The sequence below is a fragment of the Dunckerocampus dactyliophorus genome, chromosome 3 (assembly GCF_027744805.1).
Source record: "Dunckerocampus dactyliophorus isolate RoL2022-P2 chromosome 3, RoL_Ddac_1.1, whole genome shotgun sequence".
Classification (NCBI taxonomy): domain Eukaryota; kingdom Metazoa; phylum Chordata; class Actinopteri; order Syngnathiformes; family Syngnathidae; genus Dunckerocampus; species Dunckerocampus dactyliophorus.
Window position 1 is genome coordinate 32197714 of NC_072821.1, and position 26700 is coordinate 32224413.

At 41.1% G+C, this 26700-nt stretch overlaps 1 protein-coding gene across 2 annotated transcripts in view; it reads left to right on the forward strand.

The window, feature by feature from the left end:
- The window catches only part of otog (otogelin), an 83847-nt gene that overhangs the window by 17830 nt on the left and 39317 nt on the right, over nt 1-26700 (forward strand). Inside the window, exons 17-32 of one of the 2 annotated variants that reach the window (XM_054771615.1) lie at nt 605-782; nt 4028-4152; nt 5340-5552; nt 5715-5880; nt 7864-7938; nt 9000-9043; nt 9205-9370; nt 16721-16828; nt 17300-17438; nt 20134-20268; nt 20408-20554; nt 21457-21576; nt 21757-21873; nt 24519-24675; nt 24828-24854; nt 25308-25478. In XM_054771615.1, the coding sequence (XP_054627590.1) occupies nt 605-782; nt 4028-4152; nt 5340-5552; nt 5715-5880; nt 7864-7938; nt 9000-9043; nt 9205-9370; nt 16721-16828; nt 17300-17438; nt 20134-20268; nt 20408-20554; nt 21457-21576; nt 21757-21873; nt 24519-24675; nt 24828-24854; nt 25308-25478 (2088 nt within the window). The remainder of the gene's footprint in view (nt 1-604; nt 783-4027; nt 4153-5339; nt 5553-5714; nt 5881-7863; nt 7939-8999; nt 9044-9204; nt 9371-16720; nt 16829-17299; nt 17439-20133; nt 20269-20407; nt 20555-21456; nt 21577-21756; nt 21874-24518; nt 24676-24827; nt 24855-25307; nt 25479-26700) is intronic. The other variant, XM_054771617.1, reaches the window with a different exon arrangement.

Sequence of the window (26700 nt, forward strand, 5' to 3'; positions counted from 1 at the left end):
CATAACAGGGCGCACGAAAAGGAACCCTTTCAAGAACCCATGTTCCAAAACAAACAGGAAGTCGTCCATATTAGGCGAAAACCACAGGTTGTATTCCAACAAACAGTCCTTGACCAAATGAGCCCAAATGAAAATCACAGATACTAGACAGACGAGCGATTTTAGGATGTTCCATAAGATGTGGGCGGAGCATGGCAACAAACTTTGATGATCAATCAGACAATTCACCACTGAAACGTTAAACGTTAAAAACTCAGTTCTGCATGGTCAGATCTTCATCATAATTGGTACATATGATGAAGACGACACCTTGAAGCTACACATAGGTCCCTTCTTGAATTTGCCTCAACACCACTCAACAACAGGAAATAGAATGCGCATGCCCTCGGACTCACGTGAACCCTGAGTTGTGTGGGGGTGCAAGGGCCCGTTCAACTCTGCTCGTAGCTTTCATTGTTTTTTTGTTTTGTAATGAATTATTCTTTTATTATTATTATATTAATAAATCCTGAAGATTTCAGCCGAAAGCCGAAGACCCCTAACTTTTCGAAAGCAGTGTACCTTGCTGTTGGGCTCAACTTATTTAGTCCTCTGTCTATTTCAGACATCTTCCAAATTCAGGAGCTGACATCCATGTTCCTCCAAGTGAAGACGACGTTTGGCCTGCGTCTGCAGTACAGCTGGAAGGAGTTTCGTCTCTATCTGCAGGCCAATGCATTGTGGAAGGACAACACAGTGGGACTGTGTGGAACCTTCAATGGCAACATTCAAGATGACTTCTTGTAAGTGGGAGCATTTCTGTCCATGATGGGTTTGCATGTTACAGTAACAATCATGTAAATTGCTTGTAGGTCCGCAAATAATAAAGCATGCATGCTTTCATGTGGGCCACTGCAAAACTGTATGTAGAATGAGGCATATAGAACGGTCCTTTGCTAATGACATGCAGTACATGAGATTATGTTCCCAACTCCGATAATATTACAATATTATTGTGCAGTCCTCAATGTAAATTTCTTTCTCACACTCTGTAATGCACACTGCTTGGTCTGCTTGGCATCAAAGTCAGACGGGCAAGACGAGACAGCTTCTCAACAAGGAATTTACTGTTCGAGGTCCACTGTTCCGTATCGTCACGGCCAGCCATGAAGGGCGGATGTTGTCTAACAGCAGTAAAAGGATATACATCGGAGTTGTGACTAGCGGGCTTGTACGCTGCGAGAAAGAAACTGGAATTCACTTGACTTGAGGTGACAAAAACTCCCACAGAAGTTGATCCATAGTCTTCAGCTTTCTGGTGTCCATCTTGACTTGTGGATTTTGTTCTCGTCTTAAGAGTAACGAATAATTGACATTTGTTGCTCCTGGTTTTTACACTACACAAGCAAAACATATTTTGTTGTATGGTAAAGCCCCGGGCTTTGAATGAGAGTCAAGAGCACTAGCCGTTGAGCTAAAAGTTTGGACTGTCAACTCGACGTCCAGTGTGACTCTTAACTTAACTTAACTTAACTTAATTGTTTAAGCTGTTTTTCAAGCTACACACATGGTGGACCCTAAGCCTAACCCTAACCCCCCTAACCCTAACACCCCAACCCTAACCCCAACCCTAACCCCAACCCTAACCTCAACCCTAAGCCTGACTGACCCTGTAGAGCAGTGGTCACCAAAGTTTTTGAGATTTTGTTTCTGCTGTGATGCAATTACAAATGAGCCATGGATCACAGATGGCCCCCGAGCAGCACTTTGGCCACTCCTACTTTTGTGGATCTTGGTCGGGGTCGGGCTTGTGGCGTTGGCTCCCTGAGGAAACCGCAACTCTTATTTGGCTTGTTGGATCAGTGTCGTGGGCGAACGATGGTGGTTGAGAAGAGGGAGGGCTGCTCAATGGCCGATGCGACACCAAATTTTTTTAGAGATGCACCTTTATGGAGTTATACTTGTGCCTGAACTTTGAGGGAGCAAAGGTCAGATTTTGAGCCATACTAATGGGCAATAATTACTGTTGCGTGCGCAGGCACATCGCTTCACTCTGTCACTCCCTCCCTCCCTCTCTCGCTCAACCTTTGCAAGCTGCTTGTTCAACCTTTTTGGTAGCACTGCGAGGCAAGTCGGTGTGCGTGCGCAGGTACTTCCGGACGAGTTTTGGGGACTGGGCTCCTGGCTGGGGCTTGCGGGTTGCTGCCTGGAGAGCGGCGAGGCGTACGAGCGTGTTCAGTGGACAAAATGCGTGCCTGTTGTTTGCTTTTTGGGAGGGTAGGGCACTGATGTGATCATACAGTTTTTCCTAATATTATCATGATTGACTGGCAACGTACCAAAGGTCGACTAGTGGATCGCGATCAATGAGTTGGCGACACGTGCTATAAAGTCTTTAACAATTCAGTGGTTAACAGAAATGGATTGCCCCTCAGAATGTGAAATATGTGGGAATGCGGATCAGTAACTGTAACATGACCTTCACAGAACGTCACAAAATTTGGTGGCGACGCCAACCATGACAGGATGCACAGAAAAAGCATATCTACACGTGTTGCGTTACAAAATATGAAAGCCCTTGCATTCTTTCATTTTTCAGTATGTGGCCCTTGCTAGAAAAAGTTTGGACACCCCTGCATGACACGAATGTGCTTCAGAAAGTCCTCTTTATTTGCAATGAATTAGATTGACATTTAGACCCATAACTTGCATATCATAAACCAACAGGAGTTCACTCCCAGTGCAACAAAAAGTAACCTGCAAGACATGCTGGGTAACTTCCTTGTGGAAGTGTGCATGTGGGCTTCCCAGGATGCCTTGCGAGTTGTAAATGTGTATAAAATTGTATTATATTCCATGAATTTTAACATGTAAGCTTTTATTTTGACATCCGCATAGTGTGTGTGGTGCAGTTACATTACACAATGTGCTACTTGCACTGCGAGTGAGGTAGAGGGGTTTGGTTTGAACTCTTGTTGTTTTGTGTTGTGTGAGGAAGCGTGTAAATGTCAAGCTGATTCACTGAAGATAACGAGCCCTTCCTCAAGCCTCCGGCGACTTGCTGTGCAATTCAAGCTTGCCACAGTGTGCTGTGTATCAATGATGCTGCATTATTCGTTAGCACATATTTATGGATTATCACCAATGTAATTTAAATGAGTTGTGTAAATGGGGCAAATGAGTTCTGCCACATAAATGGCATATGGAGGTTAAAAGCACAAAAGGGCGTAATTTATCGCAGTTAATTGGTCTAAACCCGACCGTGATAAGTGGATTTTGGATTCCTTATTTATAAATGGAATATTTTCGTAGTTAGAGCATAGAGAACCTGTGTACAACCTTCTAAATATGTTTTTTTTAAACATTTTTAGAGCCCTCTAGACATGAAACAACACCCCTATAGTGACCTTTTACCTTTTAATCCACCTTTTATTACCCAATATAGCAGACATAACAGAAAATAAGCTATTTAAGACATAAATAAGACTGGTGTGTGTTGCTATAAATGTGTTCCCTAGGGGAATTGGGTGGCGTGACGGACAGGAAGTGATGTTGGGGGTTCATAGTTGAGTTTTAGCTTGGCGTGTGTTGCAACCGCAACAGTATCCCATGTTTTTGCTAGGGATTTTTATTAGGGATTATTGTGCCTGTTGTGAGATAATTCAAACCTGCAAAAAAAGCCTGTTGTTATGGCGATCAAGTCAGGTGTTTGTGTGTCTCACCGAACATTACTGACACCTAGTGACCAGTGTAGAGTACTTCATATAATCACGTTTTTGATAGTGTCTTCTGAATGCCTAATATTTGTATTTTAGTTAATTTAGCTATTTTTATGCTTCAAAATGCTTCATTTAGGCAAAAAATACAGAACATTTGCTTGAATATGCATTTTTAAAATACTAATAATAGGCCGTATCCAACCACAAAACAGCAACCTGACCTGATTCTTCGGGCACATAACGTTACCTAACCAACTGAAGCAACCCCAACCCTATTCGCTTGCACACTCACGACTAGCAGGCACCCATGTTGTCTTTGCCCCCCATAGGTCGCCTGCTGGTATGATAGAAAGCACACCTCTACTGTTCGGAAATGCATGGAGGGTCTCGTCAGCATGTACATTCAGCCTGACCACCCCTCTGCTGGAACCCTGTGACACACACCAACAGGCAGGTCAGTTGTTGTACTTTCATTCCACGCCCATGTTCAATCTTGTGCAGTGATGTGTATGCTGTGTATAGTAAGTGTACCCATCCTATAATGCAGGGGTGTCCAAAGTGCGGCCCGCAGGCCAGGTTTTTTAATTGGCCCGTGGCACATTCTAAAAATATAATTTAACAAGAAAACTAAAAAGTAAACAACAAGAGCAACCTAAACGGCAACATCAGCAGTAATTTTACAAGAATAAAGTCCAAATATTAACAGAAGAAGTTGTAATCTAACGAGAAAAAGTAATAATTTTATGAGAATAATGTAATATTATGAGGAAAAGTAACGTACGGTAATTGTAGTAGCATAAAGTTGAAATATTAAAGAAGCGTCTTTTTAAAGTCGTAATATGAGAAGCAAATAAAACAACAAATAAAGTTGTAATTTTTGGAAAATTAGGTTGTGTAAAAAGTTAGAATGTTACAAAAATATTATGGGAATAAAGATTCAAGATTCAAGAGTTTTATTGTCATATGCAGAGCAAAACAGGTAGTTATACTACGCAATGAAATTCCTAAAGTCATCATTACAGAAGAAAATTTACAAGAAGCAAGTTTAAATATTTGGAAGATTAAAGAATCAAAAAAATAACAGCTGTAATTTTACAAAATAAAGCAAAAATATTAAGAGATAAAAGTTGTATTCTAACGGGAACGATTTTTTATGACGAAATAATGTCATTTTAGTAGCATGGAGTTGAAATATTAAAGAAACAATACGCTGCTTTTGAAAAGAAATAATATTATGAGGAAGAAATAGTAATTTTGGGGAAATTAGGTTGGGTAAAATGTTTTAATATTATGGGAATCAAGACAAAATATTATGGGAACAAAGTCATAATATTCCGAGACGAACATTTACAAAGACTAATTAAGAAAAAAAAAAAAATTGTAAACACTGAAGTTCATAGTGGTAATATGCAGTTTTTTCTTCAAATATGTAACTCCTTAGCATATCTACTTTAGAAAATATCAAAGTGTCCCTTGCATGCTTTCATTTTTCACTAGGTGGCTCTCCTGGAAAAAGTTTGGGCACCCCTGCTCTAATTGTTCTGTCATGTGCAAGCAGCCTGCACAGCCTGTTGAGCTTTTCCTGTACGCTCGTCTTTTAACGCCATGTTGGCCTTCTCTTGTTTCCTTGTTTGTGTTCAGTGGCCTATGCATCTGAGATGTGTGCTATACTGAACCAGGATCTGTTCTCTCCCTGTCACGAGTACATCAGTCCAGTGCCTTTCCACCAGCAGTGTCGCTCAGATACTTGCAAATGTGGAACAGCTTGCTTTTGCTCTGCCGTCGCCCACTACGCTCGCCACTGCCGTAGATTCTCCGTCATCATTGACTTCCGATCGCACATACGTGACTGCGGTGAGTGACACTTTTGTCCCATGATTCGGGTCCCATAAAACCTGATCATTGAGGATTCAGTCCATAGCAGCTTTGGGTTCAAATCTCTGGTTTTCTGGGGTATTCTTCAGAAGTCAAACTCAGATTCAAAACTTTCATTGATGCAATTTTGTGACCCTGCAGCGGTCACCTGTCCCTCCACCATGCAGTATGGCGTCTGTGTGTCATCCTGTCAACGCCGCTGCTCCGCCCTCTCTTCTTCGCAGCACTGTGAGGAGGAGTGTGAGGAGGGTTGCGTCTGCCCGATGGAACTGTTCTACAACGAACAAACACACACCTGTGTGCACAGGTCAGACGGGCTTAGGGGGTTCGATGTCCAGGCAGAATTGAAGACAAACACGACTTAGGTTTATGTAAAGTACAACGGTGGAACCTGTTAAGTTGACAACCTGTCTAAGTCGAGCGTGTTCTTCTTATTATTAAAAATTGCCCGGCTTACACAGTCGCCCGCTTTTGTTGACGTAAAATTCGAGCGAGACCCAAAGGGGTCATTTCTACGGAAATCGTCCTTTTGTGACGACCTGTGTCGTTGTATTGTTAGCTTCATCATTATGTAACCCGCCTGGTTCAGCCAACCTCGTGTTCCCCGTTGGGCTGGAACCAACGTCTGCTGAATGAGAGTGCTAGCTGTCGAGCTAAAAGCCTGGACTGTCAGCGCGACGTCAGGTGAAGTTCAGGGAGTGAGGTAATTACCAAAGTACGTTTGCACAGGTGTTATGCCAAAATCTATAAAAATGAAAGCTTCCCAAGACTCAAATGTTTTAGAGCAAATACAGTGTGTTTATGGGATTTTTTTATACTTCGTTTCTGTCATTACTAGCTTGTACTCGACATCAAAGACTGTCTAATGGTGAGAGGATCTTTCAGTCTTGCTGCCACTGAGACGAGTCTTTTTGGACAAGATGTCTCACTTTAACTTTTTGAGAATAGCTTTTCCAATTTTTTACCATACATTTTCAACTGATTTATTTACCAACTATGAACTTATTTACAGATTTTAAACCAACCCAGATATCAAACGAAACCCCACTGCACAGGACCTTTCCTACTGTATCACCCATTTCACCCTCCTTACATCTCTGTAAATGCAAATAATTGCACATTCGGATATCAACTTAAAGGGGTTCCACTGTAATGGGTGGACAAAATATGTTTAATACTGACGACAGGTAAAGAATCAACAATTTGAGGTGTCCTAGCATCCTCTAATTTAACTTCCTTAAGGACAATAGCTATGTGTATTTACGGTAAATTCCACAAAATAAACAATGCTCATACATCATTTCGTGTGCTTTCTATTTGACACAGGACTGTTTATTTAAAAAATGTATTCAGTTTCCAGTTGCTAGCTGCAGTGAGCCTGGCATTGCCTTTTAACACTGCAGTTGGTGTCCCAACAGAAGGGTATATTAAAGTGGTGAGGTCAGAGATCAAATCCCGGCCATACCAAGCTGAACCATATTGCACTGCTTGTTGGAAAAAATACCTTGGAGACCTCACTAATTGAGCACTCCCATTCATGCTGTCTCGCCGTGAAAGACATACACCTTACTTACTCTTAACTGTCCCACGATGTTACATCCCAATGTAGCATTACTTACCATGTGCTAGAGTTACTTCAAGGAAGTCACCGTGAAACCCCCCTTTCATTCCCACTTAGGCTCGGGACAACACAGATATCTGATAACCAGTGAGAGAGAACTTAGGACGGAGGCCAATGTGTGGCCCATATGTCACAAAGGCGTTGAGTATACGGCAGGGGTTCTAAATTATTTTCTGTCATACCCCCCAGGGACCAATTTTTTTTCCCTACACCCCGAAAAACTAAGGAGAACCTGATCATATGTATTTATTTATCTGTACAAACCACTTTATGATTTGCTGGCACCAGCATCGTTCAAGCATGAATAAAGACACAAACAGACGTGTCAACCTTGAACAATAGTGGGGACCCGCCCCACTATTTGAGAAGCCATACAGAGATCTACTTTAATTTTCTCTTGCTTTGTTTCACATTAAGTCAAACCCAATACATCCCTCATCACTACCTAACCTCATAAATTGAAATAAACGTTATATTCTACCCATGGCACCATCCCAGCACCTTTTATTAGTCAAGCAAACCAGGAAGCAAACTAGTCAAGTGTCAGTATGGTAGCATACTATCTTGGGAAATTCAACCCTCCTCCCGTCCATGCGTTCATGTCAATAGACCATATGCTGTATTTTCATAGCTTATTTTAACTCCCATTTTATGTCTGGTGCTTTGCAGGAGTGAGTGTCCCTGCGCGTTTCTCGGGGCTGATTATGAACCGGGAGATGTGATCATGACATCTGCAGGTGTTCAGTAAGATCCTCCTCTCTGTCTCTGCCTCAACTCAATGAAAACGAACTGTGGCCAAAATGTTAAAATAGCGCCTTCTCAGTGCGCTGAATCAGTTGCAACTGGAGTGTTCAGGCTTAGAAGATGTTTCGCCCCTCATCCGAGCAGGCGTTTTCAGTTCAAGCTGAAAGATAAGCTGGGACAGCTCTAGTCTGAGGGTTTAGTCACAAGAAGACATTTCGCCTCACATCCGAGCAGGCTTTATCACTTCATGTTCAAAGACTAGATAGGACAGCTCTAGTCTGAGTGTCTAGTCTCAAGAAGATGTTGCACCTCTAGTCCAAGCAGGCTTTATCATATCATGTTCAAAGACTAGATAGGACAGCTCTAGTCTGAGTGTCCATTCTCAAGATGTTTCGCCTCCAGTCCGAGCAGGCTTTATCAGTTCATGTTCAAAGACTAGATAGAACAGCTCTAGTCTGAGTGTCTAGTCTCAAGAATATGTTGCACCTCTAGTCCAAGCAGGCTTTATCATATCATGTTCAAAGACTAGATAGGACAGCTCTAGTCTGAGTGTCCATTCTCAAGATGTTTCGCCTCCAGTCCGAGCAGGCTTTATCAGTTCATGTTCAAAGACTAGATAGGACAACGCCAGTCTGACTCTCCTATCTAGTGTTTGAGCACGAATTGATGAAGTTGCTCAGATGAGAGTCAAAACATCTTCTAAGACAACCTGAACAGTTCAGTTGCGATTGATTCAATGTCCTGTGACTCTAGGGGTACATAATTGTAATGTCTAAGGCGGCATAAAGAGTAACTATTCATAAATTATTGTAGTCCCAACGTCCTGACTGAGGCGTACAACAGTGCTTTTACTCTCTTTATTAGAAGGCTCTTGTTTGTGAATAGCAGAAAGTAAAAACTCCCATAGGACTTGCACTAATAGTCTGCATTGGGTTAAACTACTAAAAAACAACTTGTGAAAAATGCTGAAAAATATGACGTTAAATTGCATTGTCAAGCAGTGTATCAGTATATTTAAAATGATCATCCATTACATGGCTTTTCCATGCTTGTTCTTGCAGGTTGTGTGTGGATGGTACATTTTTGTTACAAACAACAGACGGTGGTAAGTAAAAGCTGCACCACAGTATTGTATCTTTATCTTTAAGATGAAGACGCTCAGATGTTACTGGGCCCTGACTGAGAGGTATTACTTGTTATGGGGAATGTTGAGAAGACTGTTAACTTACAGGTGCTCAGAATTCAGAACTGTTCGTCTTCTTGCAGACAGCTTATGTCCAGACGGTCAGTTATACCACAACTGCTCAGAGGGTCAGAGCGGCCGGCTTCCAGGAAGAGGTGTGGCCTGTGAGCGCACCTGTGAATCTCACCTGCTCAACCTCACCTGCTCTGCACATGAGCCATGTGTGAGTGGATGTATCTGCCCTTCTGGGTGAGTTGGACTTTACTACTGAGAGGAAATACAAATACATTGTTACCGATATGCCTGACTTCCATTTCTGCTAGTAACTCCTATGTTACTTCTAGTAACATAGGTGATTGGAGGTGCTTGTAGATAATTTGTTTCATTATCCTTAGTAATTTATTAAAAGGTGCACAATCTTGGATTTATTTGGGATTTTTTCTGATTTACACAGGGCCAATATTATACATAGAGGCTAAATTTGGAAGGTTCCATAATGTCTATTACCAAGGCCAAGCATCGAGCTTAGCTAGTTTCTCTTTGGCAGTATAAAATTATTTGCTTGACTTATTCGATCAACCAATACTCAGAACAATAGGGAAGTCCAAGGAACTAAGATTTGAAAAGGAGAATTTTAGATTTACACAAATCGGGAAAGTATTTTCGGTTCTAGATTCCAAGATCATTTTCCATAAGTACAAGGTATTTAGATGCTGAGGCCTGGAAGAAGATGTAAGAAAATCGATTAGGATGTTCAGGAACAACCCAGGAACCACCAAGGAATCATCAAACCTGCCATGAACGGGAAACTGCTGGAACACCAGTGATACCAGAGGGTGACGACCAAAAAGAAACCTTTCTCCAAAATCGGAACTATCAAGGGCTGCTGAAATTGGCAGCTACCTTGTGGAAAAAAGTTTGCTGATCAAAAACGACAAAAAGTCTGTAAATGATGCTTTCAAACTTAACACAGTAGCATTGTGCTGCTAACATCACACTCTGGGGCTTCCAAAGTGGATGGACTCAGGAAGGAGGAGGACTACCTCCAGATTCTGCAAATTCACCTCAAATCTAGATAACTGAAACATGGCCATATTTGGATGTTCCAACAGGAAATGATCTTAAACACATGGAAACTAGTTTTTGGAATGGATAAAATGAAGCTTTTGGAATGGCTTACCCAAAGCCCCGACAGCAACCCTACTGAACATCTGTGGACTATACTTAAAAGTCGAATCCATGCCAACAAACCAACCAATTTAAATGAAGTGGTCAAATACCCAGCCAGAATTAGCTACAGTGGCTACAAAAAGTGTGGTGGGTAAAAATGGCTATGAGATATGGCTATGAGATATTTAACCAAATATTAGCCGTATGTATGTACAGTATATATGTGAGCCTGTGTGTATACTTTTGACCCTATGTAAATTACAGAAAAATCCAAAGGAAATCCAAAAGAATTAGTCAAATTGCACTCAATTCGTGTTTTGAAAATAATTGAAAGGTGTACATTGATGAGAGCTGCAACAGCTAATTGATGATTAATCAATTATACATTTAATCAGCAACTATTTTGGTATTGAAGTAATGTTTTTTTTATTTAAAAATGAAAATATCCTCTGATTTCAGCCTCTCAAATATGACTATTTCTAAATTTCCTTTCATCATCCATGAAAGCAGATCTATTATCTTTGTGTTTTAGGACGATTCAAGACAGTCACACACATCAGCTTTGACTTTGGAAAACAGTGATGGATGTATTTGTTTCTTTTTTGATATGTTGCGGACCAAACCACTAACGCATTTGATTTTATCTGTCTAGGGCCTAGCCGATTACTCGATTAATCCAAAAAACAAGCTTAAGGTTACCAGTCATCAACTAAGAAAATAATTGTTAGTGGCAGTCCTACGTTGTATAATCATTCCATCCTGGAAAAGGTAACTGTTCAAATAAATCCCAATAAGGCCCAAAATGATTGACCTCCGACCATCAATGGGTACCTCGGCGTTCGTCCTTGTTGCTTCGGTTGGATGTGTTGGGTCATCATCATGCATGAAGACCCATCTACAGGGACTTCACGAGTCAATATAGATGGGTTGTCGACATAAGCATGTTCCAGTGTGTATACGGCAGTATTGCTGGTATGTAGCCTACCCAAGTGGTTGAGTAGACTACTGGTTTGTAACATGCGGTTACTACATACAGTACAGTGGAATTCCTGCTAAATATAATTGAAGACGACTACATCCTTGGGCAAATCTTAGATTGTCTACAAGACAAATGTTCTCATAGCCAGCCAGTGAGGACCTCAATCATGTGCCCAGTTATCTGATCCCTTTAATCCAGATTGGCTGCATGCCCAAAAAGAGGGTTAAGTGGTTTCATTCTGTGAGACCAAGCAAAAAGTCATCGTGATAACACTTGTACAGGCGGGGTTAAAGAAATGCATCCTAGTTAATGACCCCTTGAACAGATTACAGGGATGACTGACACATGCAATTGGTCAAGGCATTTTTTTTCTTTACGTGAGCCATGTAAGCATTTGAGATATGCACTTACATTTTCAAAATATGTATGAAAACATGATTTCAAATTCCCCCCTAATTTACAAAAATATATCACGTAACACAAAGTTATTTAAATATTTATTTTTCATCCATCCGTTTTCTTCCGCTTATCCGGGTCTGGGTTGCGGGGCAGCAGTCCCATTCGGGAAGTCCAGACTCCCAGGTCTCTGGCCACCTCTTCCATTTCCACCGGGAGTACACCAATGTGTTCCCAGGCTAGCTGTGAGACATAATCCTTCCCGCGTATCCTAGGTCTGCACCGGGGCCTCCTCCCGGTTGGGCATGCCCAGAACACTTCACCAGGGAGGCGTCCAGCAGGCATTGGGACTAGATGCCCAGGTCACCTCACCTGGCTCCTCTTAATAGCCACTTGTAGCCATGATCTCGTTCTTTCGGTCATGACCCAAAGCTCATGACCATAGGTGAGCGTGGGAACATAGAATGACCGGTAAATTGAGAGCTTTGCCTTCCAGCTCAGCTCTCTCTTCAACATGATGGTTTCGGTACAACGGCCACATTGCTGCAGACACTGCACCGCCTGTCGACCTCACACTGCATTTATTTTTGTTCAACTTAATCTGTTGGCCACGAGATGCACAGGTGGATTGGTGCGGCGTCTGTAGTGATGTGGACTCTGCATCGGCCTGTCGTGGTGAAGAGGGAGCTGAGCCAAAAGGCAGAGCTCTCAATTTACCGGCCATATCTACGTTCCTACCCTCACCTATGGTTATGAGCTTTGAGTAGTGACCAAAAGGACAAAATCTCGGGCACAAGGTGTAGGGTGGCTGGGCTCCACCTTAGAGGTAGGGTGAGCAGCACTGTCATCTACGACAAACTCGAAGGATAGCTGCGGCTCCTCCACATTGAGAGGATCCAGATGTGGTGGCTTGGGTATCTGGTCAGGATGTGTCGCGAATGCCACTCTAGGGACGTATTCAGGCCACCTCTGACTGGTAGGAGGCCTCAGGGAAGAACCAGGACACGTTGGAGAGACTATGTCTCTCAACTGGCCTGGGAATGCCTCATGATCTGCCGAGAGGATCCGGACAAAGCAGCCAGAGAGAGGGAAACCTGGGCTTTTAGTATTAAGCTGCTTTTTTGCCCTGCGATCGACCTCAGATAAGTGGAAGAAAATGGATTAATCTGTTGGCGCTGGTGGTGTAATGGTACACGCTGCTGCCTTACGTGCAGAAGGGTTTGATTCCCAGCCGGGGGCCCCAACACCCAGCTACTGGATATGTCCCGTGCCGGTCCCAAACCCGGATGAATGAAAGGGTCGCATCAGACTCGGGAAAGGGCATCCGCTGTAAAAACTAAGCCAAATCAAGTAAGTGATTGACTCACTGTGGCGTCCCCTGACGGGAAAAGCTGTCCAAAACAAAACAAAAAAGTTCATCTTCAGCTCTTGAATGCCATTTCTCAGTGACGAAATTCCTCCTTTTATCAGGCCATGAGCAGAAACAGTGTTCTTGACAAGCTTAAAAGGTTAGCCAGATGCACAATCTTTTGGACTCTGCGTCATTGGGGGGGTGATTCATTTAGTCCTGGTCTGGTAGTAAACCAAGATGACCTTCATTAATGGAGGCATGATGTTGCAAGTTTTAAGTAACTTGATAGTGTGGCCTTTCAGTGTGAGTATGAACAGAGAGTTTATCCTTTGATCACTGCTTGATGACTAATCGTACAGCAGACCAGTACATTTTGTAAACAGGTATAGCCATAACACATGCAAAAAGGAAGTCTAAACACTTTGGACTTTGGATTTTTTTTTACACGTTTTTACACATCACCTAACTTGTGCATTTTGAATGCTCTCTGTGGAGAAAGTGTTCTGACCAAGCTCCCTTTAACTGAACTCTTTCCCCTCACATTAACATTGCCTTGGGCAATCGAGCTCAAAATGTTTGCGACATTGATGTTAGTAATTGATCCAAAAAGTTGGCAGGTGGATAAAGGGAACTGTTAACGCAGTTTTATCTGTGGTGTAACTCTAGTCACTTGTACCTGGGGTTTTGAGGAGGGGGTCATTCAGTTTGTCACTTTATTGTTTGCAGTCTCACTCCAGGATATAACTCAGCCCGTGATATTACAAGATAGTTATCTTGCAGAGCAGCATACAAAGGCTGTCTCTCCCTCCCTGTGTGAGAATCCTAAATATCCAGATTTCTCATGTACTTGTAGGTAATGAGTGTAACCACTTTTTATTCATAGTTGAAGCGTTTCCTGGCATCGCTCTGTGACGGTTGTGAGCCTCTGGACACTCCCCCATATGTTGCTTTGAAAAGGAGTCGTTCCAAATGACCATTATCTCATTGCATAAATTCAGTGGGTGCCCACACATTCGCATTGTTGAGATTTTGCACTTTGTTCGATGTCCTTGAACTTTGTCTTTGAACGCGCCATAGTGTGTGAGATATAATAACGGTGGTTGTAGAAGCACTATAGCTTTGTCAGTCAAACCCGGCCTCAAAACCTGCATGGATCATCTTGCATTATCATTCATATGTGGTGAGTACCTATGCATAGGGATGGGTACCTTTCTCATTTGAACCGATACAGTACCATCCCGATACGATACAGCACCGATGCCAGTAAAAGGTTTTCAGTACTTTTGTGTGTTTATGTGGTCATAATCGTTAATTAGCTCCGCCAAGTGCAGTGGAAGCGCAGCGCGGAGGTTATGTTTTTGCCGGCGTTTATCTGTTTGTTGGTTTGTGTTCGAAATAACTTTAAAAATTCTGAATGAATTTGGATGAAATTTTCAGAAATTGTCGGAAATGAGATATGGAAGAACTGATAACAGTTTTGGGATGATCTGAATCACCATCTGGATCCAGGAATTTTTACAAGATTCTTCAACATTGCGGGATAGGACCATTTTCGGCATTTGTGCAACTCCACAAAAAATGGTCAGAGCACTTGGAAGAAAAAATTACAGGACAAGTTTCCAAACGGTTCTACAATACAGTCAAACCTGTCTATAGCGTCTACTGAAGGGAAACGGCAAAAGTGGCCGCTATAGACAGGTGGCCGCTATAGACAGGTTGGCAGCAATTTTGAATTTGTGCGCACACATATTAACATGTATTCACAAAAAGACTGGAGCAAAACCAAGAGACATAGGGGAAAACGCTCTGTTGACACATAAACAGGTAGGTAAATCTAGGTAACAGCTCCGGTGAGGAAACTAGTAATATCAATAACAACAGCGCCGCACATTCGACGGCGCTGGCCTTTTATCCGCCACAAATGTTAATTGACCGCAGCTGCTCGGCCACCAGGCATGCAGCGGCTGCCTCTTCCTCCCCGGAGAAGGCTCACCCCGCCAAACAAGAGCGCCGGACAGGGGACGCTCGCTCCTGTCCTGCAGAATGTCACAAATTTCCATCTTTGATTTTTTTAAAAACACGATTTTAAAAGCAAGAAATAAAAATTTTAGTGAACGAGCCCGAGGATATATGTACAGGATACGCGTGAAGCAGTCATGAATGGGTGTGTGCATGAACAATTGAGTGCGGAGGAGGTGCGAACATTGTCGTAAACTAACAATACCATCGCTCCTTTCTTATTGAATGGGCTTCTAATCTCTAATTAGTTGGCAATTAAGTGATATTTTAGATGTTTTATTCAGGTGTTTTGGCTATTTTAGAATTTATTCTCGGCATTGCAAAGTGGGAAGATTACCGTTTTGGACGTCATTGAATCTTTTCAGGGGGGCATTGCAAAGTAAGAAGACGGCTTTTTTATGTCGAACTAGGACTCAGTAATTAAAGTCTACACACGACAGCTTCGTTGCTTAAAAAAAGAAACTTTTTCGTGCATGAAGCTTCTGCTTGAGTCGGCATTTTGGCCGCTATATGCGGTCAAATATTGACCAAGGGATACAAAATGGGTGGCTGCTGGCCGCATTAGACAGGTGACTGCTATACACAGGGTCTATAACACGTACATTTTTTGCGGGGGATTTTCCAGTGGCTGCTATAGGCAGGTGGCTGTTCTATACAGGTGGCCGCTAAGACAGGTCTGACTGTATATCAAAGACTGATCCAAAAAATGTAGGATTATTTTTTTGGTGTGAACTATGGCGCTTGGCAGAGGTTTGCGATCTCAGAGTGTTTCTCTAGTTTACTATTTTTATTAATTTATTTTTAATTTAAGATATTTATCTCTTGATATAAAGTGCTACCTTGGTTAGTATCATGAATTCCTTCCAGCAGGTCTGACTCGGATGTTAACCGAATCAAATTTTCCCATAAGAAATAATGTAAACCCAATTAATCATTTCCGGAAAGCCAAAAATGTTAACAAAAAACAAAACAAAAAACAGTTTTACATCCAGAAAACAAATGAAAATGCATATAAATTAGGGCTGTCAAAATAAATTTCCTTTAATGTCTGTTTTTTTTTGGGATGTGCGAATAAAGTGCGCACAAAAAAAAAGCCCCCAAAAAATTGGCATTATATCGACTCAAAAAATATGGTATCGCCAGTCATTAACGGCAATGCAAATGCCCCTTACAGGTTCTTAATGATAACCGACGAAATGTATGATAGAAAAAAAATACAAAGACCCAAAATGATCCAAAAGTCAAACCCCACATTTGTGTGCGTACTAAAGACGTGACATTTAATCCATGCGATCACGTGTCTCACAAGTAATTAACTATGATGGCAACCTTGCACAAACTATACAGCATAGTCATAGTGACTATGATAATATTCCACAAAGTCAGAGAAATTGCAATAAAACAGCTGGATAGAGCGTGTCATTTAATTGATGCGATCGCTCCTCTCCCAAGTGATTAACAACGGCGGCCACCTGCAACACAAGAATTGATCAAAGCGACTTAAAAATAAGACCGAAAATATTCCACAAAGTCAGAGAGTAGAAGTGCTGGGAAAACAAACAGGCTCTGAAACCAACACTGGTTGGGCGACAGCAACGCAGGAACATAGCATAGCGCTGCCTGCTCTGTTAGCTATTAATTTCTATTCTATGTTCACAAAACAATTTTTCTCTCCACCCACCAGCTTGCTGAAACATGGAGACGAGTGCTTTGAGCCTCAAGCCTGCCCCTGTCTGTGGAAAGGAAAAGAGTATTTCCCTGGCGACAAAGTGTCTTCCCCCTGCCATCAGTGGTATGTCTATACAGTGTGTTTAGCACAATACAGGCTGCATTTGAATAAAATGCAATACACTTTTTACTTGTATTTCAGTGCTTCTTCTTTCCTTTGGTCAATCGCAACTTACAATAAACCTATAACGATGTTGCTAAAGTGTAAATTTTGCCTAAAAAGTCATGAGAGAGAGCCGTGCCAATGGCCACCTGATATCATAACTTTATGATGACACAGCAGAAAAGGCTGAGAAACAAGCAGGCTCTTGTACAACTCTTGGATTCTGAATCAAAACACGCACTCTGCTATCTCGGTCTTTTCTTCCATTGGCCCATTTCCAGATGGTGATGACAGCCTTGCAGCGCAATGAATGCTCACTCAGTCATTTGATCGTTCACTTTGCTGCCACTCGTACACTATTTTACAAAGGGGGTGGTCATTGGGGAAAACAATTGACAGTAAAATGATGCCGCACTGTTGCTGTCTTTGTAGCGTTTGCCAGCACGGGACGTTCCAGTGTGTGTTTCGGCCGTGTCCGTCCATGTGTACGACGTATGGAGATCGGCATTACAGGACCTTTGACGGCTTGCTCTTTGACTACGTTGGTGCTTGCCAAGTCTATCTTGTAAAGGTAATGGACCTATATTTACTGTATATACTAAATCTGTCAGAACTGTCGTTCAGTATACAGTAATGCAGGGGGTGTCCAAAGTGTGGCCGGGGGGCCAATTAAGGCCCGTGGCTGTTTTTTTTTTTTATTGTCCCGTGGCACATTCAAAAAATATAAGTAAACAAGAAAAAACTACAGAAAAAATGGAAAAATCAGCAGTAATTTTACAAGAATAAAGTCAAAATATTAACAGAAAAAAGTTTGAATCTATCGAGAATAAGTCGTAAGTTTATGAAAATAATGTTGTAATATCATGATGAAAAATAATGTTATTTTAGCAGCATGAAGTTGAAATATTCAAGAAAAAAGACATATTTTTAAAGTCCTAATATTATGAACAACAAAGAAAAGACAAAATACAGTTATTGGAAAATTAAGTTGCAGAAAAAGTTACAACGTTACGAGAATAAAGTCAAAATTTTATGGGAATAAAGTCATACTTACCAGAAGAAAATGTACAAGAACAAAGTTGAAATAGTTGGAGGGAAAAAAAACCCAACAGCATAAATGGAAAAAAACAACTGTAATTTTATGAGAATAAATCCTAAATATTAAGAGAAAAATGTGGCATTATGATGAGGAAAAAAGTCACAATTTTATGAGAATAAACTCTATAATGTCATATAATCTATAATCTATAATGTCATTTTAGTAGCATAAAGATAAAATATGGAAGCAAAAATATGCTATTTTTGGAAAGTTGGAATGTTAAAAATAAAGCTGTATTACAAATAAATTAATAAACAATTTTAATAAACACATTTTTTGTAAAATTAGGTTGGGGAAAAGGGTATCATATTTTTGGAGTAAAATAAAAATATTATGGGAATGACATAATAATATTCCAAAAAGAAATTTACGAGGATTAGTTAAAAAGAAAGTTAAAATATTTGGAAGATTAAAAAAAACAACAACAAAAAAACACAAAAATGGGCAAAAAGGAGCCAAGAGCAAAGTGGATACCAATAATAGGCTTTTTCACCTATATCACAAAGCTGAAATGCACTTTTATTTTGAAATATATAAAACTCCTTAGCATATCTACATGTGTTGCTTTACAAAATATCAAAGTGGCCTTTGCTTTTGTTCATTTTTCATAATAATAATAATAATCCGTTGTTTATCGCGGTTAATTGGTTCCATATAAGTGACTTTCCCCCCAAGTAGGATTTCTGATTTATAAATGGAATATTTTTGTTTCGTTAGAGCATAGAAAACATGTTTACGACCTTCTAAATACAGTTTTTAACATTATTAGAGCCCTCTAGACATGAAATAACACCCCTATAGTCACCTTTACACTCATTTTACCCAATATAATAGACATCATAATGGAAAATAAGCCATTTAAGACATAAATAAGTCTCATGCTCGCGTGTGTTAATGTAAATTCGTTCCGGTGATAGGGGAGCTGAGTGGGCGAACAGGAAGTGACGTCAGTGTTTCAGAGTTGTGTTTTAGCTTAGTGTGGGTTACGGCTGCAACAGTCGCTCGTGTTTTTATTGGATCATTGTGCCTGTTGTGAGATCATTCAAACCTGCAATGAAAGCCTGTTGTTCTGGCAATCAAGTATGATGCTTGTGTGTCTTACCGAAATACAAAAATGTGCTTAAATACAAGTGCTTAAATATGCACATTTTTTGACTAATAATAAGTTGTATTGAGCCATGAACAGCATGATTTATTAAGTCATATACTGTATTTTTGAAAAACCATGATAGAGTGAAGCTGCAAAATTTGAAGCGCGAAGTGGTGAGGGATCACTGTGTAGTTTTGCAGGGGTTCCGTTCCTAGCCTGCACCGAGTGGCGAAATTCCGCGAGTAATTGATAGACCCATAAAAATGTCTGTCGCTCCTACCCCCCCCCCAACCCTCCTGTTTGCTTCACGTAGACGTCTTCCATTTTCGAAAATAAATATACCTCGCACACTGATAAAACACATTTTAAATGATGAAATGTATAATCACTCACCACTAATGAACGAAGATGATGATGATCCACAGAACAAGTACTTGCAAGAGGACCTTGGTCTACATACGGATTCCGTTCCAGTGATGGTGATGTAAGTCGAGTTTTAGTGTAAGTCGGAACTAAATTAACACCTAAATTAAGTCACTGACTTGGGAGTAAGGAGCCTCAGTAATGAGATCACTGCCCTGCTTAGTTATCACTGTCCCTTTCATAGAAGCAGATACCTTCACACGTTCAAAGATACCGTCTTTGCCCAGGATGATGGTCGCATACAGCCAATGTTGATATATGTTTCTCCACTCTGAGCACTTTACAATGTCTAATTTCACTTTCACTTTCTGTTTCTTTGGCGCACTGTCAGCAGAAGAGTCTGCCTTACGCTTGGGAGACATCATGACCGGACAAAAGTTCACCAAAAAGAACAAAAGTGACTGTCCTTCCTCAGTGTAGCAACGCGCCATTATGGAGTCTACCGCAGCACGTGCATAATTAGTTAATTATTTATGGGAGTGCGTCATCACCACAAAATATCTTAACATGAGGACTGCCCATACATCTGCAAGTGATTGGTGGACATTTCATTGCATAAAATGTTTTAGTTTATTTCAAATATGCTTAACAAAATTACATCACCATGTTTACACTTGCAATATTTGTTGGTGGGTTTTTTTTTCTCGTCCGCAGAGCAGCGCTGATGTGATTCTCAGTGTGACGGCTGAGAACATCGACTGTTTTGACAACGGCGTCATTTGCAGGAAATCACTGTTGATTAACATTGGGAGATCATTCGTAGCTTTTGATGACGACACTGGGCAGCCTGTAAGTGATGCAGTCTATTTTTCTATTTCACCCTTTTTAGTATTTGGTTACTCGAGTGAATGACTTATTATAAGACATCATTGTGTACAATTGTATTGGAATTGTAAAAAGCACACAGTTATTATTATACGTATTGCAGAACCCATCCAGTGTCATTGCAAGGAATCAGAGGATGCTCATATGGCCTGCTGGTTTATTCACTGCAATTCAGTTCCCAGAGGAGGACGTTACCATCCTGTGGGACAGTAAAACCACCATTCACGTCCAGGTTGGACCTCGTTGGCAGGTAGGCGGCTTACTTCACCTCAAAAGACTTTTAAAATAGCTTTTTCTTGAAAATGGCTGCCAGAAAGTGTTTTTCGGATGTAAGAATTGTGTATCTACATTGTTGTAAGGCAGAAATGCAAGGAATTTTTGTTTTCCGGGGAGCTAAAGACCTACAGTACCTAATGGTCACGGCTCCTTCACAGACAGCTGTTTCCTGAACAATGAACAGTTATTCTCTTATTATATCCAATTCTTCTTTACTGTTTGCTGATAACCATGTAATCAGTTGAGGGGGGCGTGTCTCTATTTAGAAACAGAGTAGACGGGGTGGGGGGAGGAGACTGCGGAATCTGGGCATTTCGGAATGCAGATTTACCCTGTACGCAAGCTTGAGATTTATGGAGTATTTTACTGAAACAAACTTACTGTAGTACCCCACTGGGATCCCATTCATTTTAAAAGCCCCTGAAATGAGCAGGATAGGGCCCCCTTTAACGAATTCAGTAGTGTCCATATTAGAATAGAATCACCTAAATAGCTCATTAGACTCAAATCATGACTTGGTCTTCTACCATGTTGCCGTCTGTGTGATGTCATTTTATTTATTTCTTTATTTTTTGCAGTTCTATGTTTTTGCAGTATTTACCAATTATGTTTAAATATGTAAATATTTCCCTTCATGTTTTTTCTGTTCATGTCATTGTAAAATAACACGTTAAAATAATTTTGATGGCCCTGTCATTGTTACGGCAACTCCAGCTCACTTCCTAAAGAAAAAACGTACTAAACAAAAAGAAAAACTGGCTCCTTGTTTTTAAATTTATTTTTTAACCTTATCGCTTTCAGATAGTGGTTTTCGACTAATGACTTGTAGTCCTACTCCACGTGTCATTGATATAGTGATGGTAACGGTGTGTTCAGGGAAAGTTGGGCGGACTGTGTGGAAACTTTGACTTGAAGACCGTGAACGAGATGCGCACTCCTGACAACATTGACTCCACAACTCCTCAAGAGTTTGGAAACAGCTGGACAACAACAGAGGTGAGTGATGCATCGTCGTTGTGATACAACTGAACAGAAGAATTTAGGTATAACATTTTCTTATTACGTACCGTTTGGATTCTCCAAGTTACTATTGTCATCATCACTAGCTTACCATCTACATTTGGATTCTCAATAACTATAATCCACTGACTCCTCATCTGTCTGATGTGCGTTCAGTGTGTGAATAGCCCAGATATGAGACAGCCGTGCACCATCAGCCCGCTCAGAGAGCCCTTTGCCAAGCAGCAGTGTGCCATCCTGCTCAGTGAGGTCTTCCAGGCCTGCCATCCGGTGGTAAGTAGTTGAATTACAGTCACACTACTGCATATGTACATGTGATCTGACATATACTCTACACACTACTTACACCAAGGTAGGGGTATTCGCTTTTCGGGTGAAATTTCACGATTAACACAAAATGCACTATAACCTTTACAGGTGGAATTAATTTGACCCTCCAACTGTCCAATGTTTCTGTACTTTTTGCACAACTTGCTGTTCCCTAACAAGGAGCTGAATGGTTAAAAAAAAGTCCAGCTGAGATCAATTAGTTTCAATTAGTTTCACTCAAAATTGTCTATTCCTCATTGCAAATTCTATTTATGTTTATAAACTTGCAGTAAACTAACAAAACAACTATTTTATTTCCTATCTAGTCTTTGGGCATGAACTAGATAGGGCAGACTAGACTAGAGCGGTCCTATCTAGTTTTTGAGTACAAACTAGACTACCGTTGTCCTATCAAGTCTTTGGGCATAAACTAAATAGGACAGATTATACTAAAGCGGTCCGATCTAGACTTTGAGCACAAACCAGACTAGAGCTTTCCTAGCTTTTCTTTGAACATGAACTAGATAGGACAGACTAGACTAGAGTGGTCCTATCTAGTCTTTGAGTGCAAACTAGACTACCATTGTCCTAGACTATCTACAGTAGTCTTTGAACATAAACTAAAGTGTTCTAGTCTTTGAGCACAAACCAGACTAGCGCGTTCCTAGCTTTTTTCTCTGAACATGAACTAGATAGGACAAACTAGACTAGACCTTTCCTATCTAGTCTTTGAGCACAAACTAGACTTGTCCTATGTAGTCTGTGAGCATGAATTAGACTTGAGCTGTGATATCTAGTATGTGAGCATGAGCTAGAATAGGGCTGTCCCTCTACTCTTTGAGCACCAACTGAACACTCTGAGGCATCAATCAACTGCAGTAAAACACTTGTTTTATTAGAAAACGGACAACAATTTAAAAAGTCGCCACAAAACACGTCACGGGCAAAACACTGTCATCTAGTGGTCACAACGAGATACAGCACATTAAAATTACATGAACTTATAACTTCAAAAACGAAAGTTGTTGCTCCAATGTATTTATTTTTTAAATGGATGAGTGTTAATATGTCAAAGTTGTGCAATGTTGAGCGTTGGTAAATGAAAAGATTAGTAGGATATAGTTTTTATAATAATCGCATTCCAGCGGTCCTTCCTCCTTGTATTGGCGGCGACCATGTTGCTTTTAGCAACCATGATCTTTTGGGAACTCCTCATAAAGCTTCATAATGATTACTTACAAATTTTTTGTAAAATATACCTGCTGGGATCGCTTAACTTTCAGCGGAAGTAGAATAATATGACGTCAAACGCCCCCTTTCATGTGAACGCGCAATTAGCACAAAGCGGACTTGACAAAGTAAGTTGATGACCACCGTTGCGGGACCAATTAAGTCTGATTGCGGATGTTAGGTTTTGTTGCATCTTGAGCGCAAAGCCTGGGTTTGTGGAGCCACTTTCGCTGTATACCCCCTCGGGCTCTGCGATATGGAGAAAAACTCAAAACCCGATATATTTAGGCTGAAAATCAATATACGACATATATCCCGATATTTTTTCCACAAAATGGGTTTAGACAAAGTCAAAGCCAAATATGCGTGCAAAGTTGTTTTATTAAAATGTAAAAAATCTCATTAAAAAATTGCCGCTAAAATAAAATAGTCCATCCTCTTTTTGTAATATAGAAAAAGTTAAATCTAATCTTCAATCTTCTTTATAACAAACCTTTAGCTATGCTGAAATCAGCTAATACCAAAAGCACAAAAGGGCAAAAGATGAAATAAAGTGTTCCGTTGAAGAGGAAATTTTTAAATGTCAGAAGCTACCGTACTCGAAAATACTGCATTTCCTTTTCTGACCCGTTCCTCCACCGCAGACGTTTTCGCTTCCTTCACTTTGACGACTCAGCGAGGCTTCTGTTTTCCGTGCATGAAGGAGGACAGAGGAGGGGGGCGGGGCAGGAGCCAGCTCAGTGTCGCGCTCACACACACACAGTGCAGGGTGATGAGTGAGACCTTGATGAGTCAGAGTTACAGCGCAAATCCAGTCTACATTATATCAATGTGAACGATATGCTTGTTTTTGATATCGTGCTTAAAGGAAATATCGATATATTAATAACATCGATATATCGCCCAGCCCTAGGTGAGATGCTGGCTCTCTCTTTATGGCGTGCTCTTCTCCAGCAGATATCTGCAGCTGTGTGTCGGACGGATGGCATGTTAAGTCTCCTCTCGATTTCCAGCTCAAGCTTGAAGTCAAGTAAACATGGCATGCTCCCCAACCCCACGGAAGCATAGCAGGCGAATAGCACATACAGGAATGCGAGGTGCATTCATTGACTTTGGGTCATTACAATTTTTTTTCCCCCTGGCAAAGACTTGCGATCCACTGAAAACAGGTCACGACCCACCGGTTAAGAATCACTGTTCTAAGACAACCTGAACAGTCCAGTTGCTATCAGTTCAGGATGTAATAGCATTACCTCATGCTATGGCAACTTCCTGTCTAATAATATCTGTATTTGTTAATAAATAATCAGAAAAAATCAGAATGATAAATCCTTATTTTTATACTTTCAGAAGAAAAAAATAGATTTCTTTGTACTCAGGTGGATGTTACCTGGTTCTACATGAACTGCCTGGCAGACACATGTGGCTGCAGTCGGGGCGGCGACTGTGAATGTTTCTGCACCAGTGTGGCAGTGTACGCCCAACGGTGCTGCCACCAGGGTGTTCCCGTCGACTGGCGCTCCCCCTCTCTGTGCTGTGAGTTGAATGCAACACTTTCATTTGTTCATATTTTGACAATTATGACTAACTTTGTTATTAATGAAAAAGCCTTTTTGAAATGCATCCTCAGTACGAGGCACTTTGTATTCTGCTAATAATAATATATTTATCTGCGCTTCTCTCTGCAGCATATGACTGTGAATTCTACAACAAAGGTAAAGCAGCTTTTCCACTTTGTTTATGCTTAGTGTCAAGTTTGCACTGTAATTCCTATGACTACTAGAAGAGGTTTACCTGCTCTAACTTAAAACCTTTTATGACAAACACAGAAGCTGTAGTTTTTTTCCCCTCCCCATGATTAGATGTCATTGTTTTGGTGACCTCAGATTGCCATCATTCCAGATTCATTGAAGATGATGGTTTCAGTGACGCGTCAGAGAGTTTTAGCTTTCTTCATAGATATTTGTCTATGCCTGTGAATGCTCTCATTTTCAGGTCATTGTGTTCTCAAGGAATCGAATCGATCGCAACGGGAGGGTCTGTTCAGGTTGTCTTACATCTTCTAAGACAACCTGAACAGTCCAGGTGCGATTGATTCAATGCCCTGAGAATGATTTATCTATGATTTCCTTTCAGCAACATGCAATAACACAGCCTCCTTTCTGCAGTTCTTGGTAAAGGCCCCTTCAGGCTGATCCCCTTCAGGGATCGTGCAATGGTGTTGGTTGCCACCAGGCCCGGCAGCTCAGTGTTAATTAAACGAGGAAACATCAGCGATGTCACTGGCACCTTCTCCCACTTCATGATGACACCAGGTCTCAGCAGAGCCCGACCACATGGTAAGTTGTTTCTATGAATTCTTCTTTTTCTTGTGATTGTCAGACTAGATGCATCTCTGGCTTATTGCCACCCTCATTGGTCAAGTCACATGTTCTTCATGTGGTGTGGAGGAATTCCATCAGAGTCCTGGTTAGTTCAGCAAGTGTGACTGGTTTAAAAGTTCTCTCAATTTGGAGAGCTTCCTGAACATCTTTCTCCTGTCCAACACATGCTTTACTGTTTCCACTTGTCCACATCGCTATTTTCCGACCAAGCGTGTCCTCATCAGAGATAATCCCACTTTTTAGCCTGCAGTGTCCAGTCCTCAGAAAAGCTTGATCTGATGTGGTCTTTTCTCCTGATATCCTGCTCCTTTGTGGACTGCAATTTGCTCGCTCACATGCTGGTAATATTTGGGGAGAACAGTCCTGAGGTTACAGTGGTTGAAATCGCCAGATATAATGAATACAGCGTCTGGGTGTTTGGTCTCGTGTTTATGAATGATGTCATGCAGGAGGCCTAGTGCGTTAGCGGTGTTAGCTCGTGGTGGAATGTAAACAACGCTAAACTCACGAGGCAAATAAAAAGGTCTGCATTTCACCATCAGCAGCAGCAGTCAGCAGTTTACAGTGATTATAGCACGACCACTTAGGTAAACAAACATAGCGGTGTACGAGACGGAGGATGTTTACAGTGATTATAGCACGACCACTTAGGTAAACAAACATAGCGGTGTACGAGACCGAGGATGTTTACAGTGATTATAGCACTACCACTTAGGTAAACAAACATAGCGGTGTACGAGACTGAGGATGTTTACAGTGATTATAGCACGATCACTTAGGTAAACAAACATAGCGGTGTATGAGACAGAGGATGTTTAGAGTGATCATAGCACTATCACTTAGGTAAACAAACATAGTGGTGTATGAGACAGAGGATGTTTACAGTGATTATAGTGAAGACTTAAGCGATGTGTCAGTAGTTTTCAAGGATAAAAGAAGGGAAAAACATTTGGAGATGAAATAGAGAACTTGCAGCACATGGACTTAGAAATGGAAATGAAGATTGGTCGCCTCCAAAAGACAGAATGGTTAAGTGTTATGTAAACAAGACATGACTTACTGTTCTGTGGCAACAGAGTGGTCGTTCTTGTCTTGTTTTTTACCTGTGTACTGACAGAATAGCATCCTTTTTTGAAATGCATTTATACTGTACTTTCAAGCCAAATGATTCTTGTAA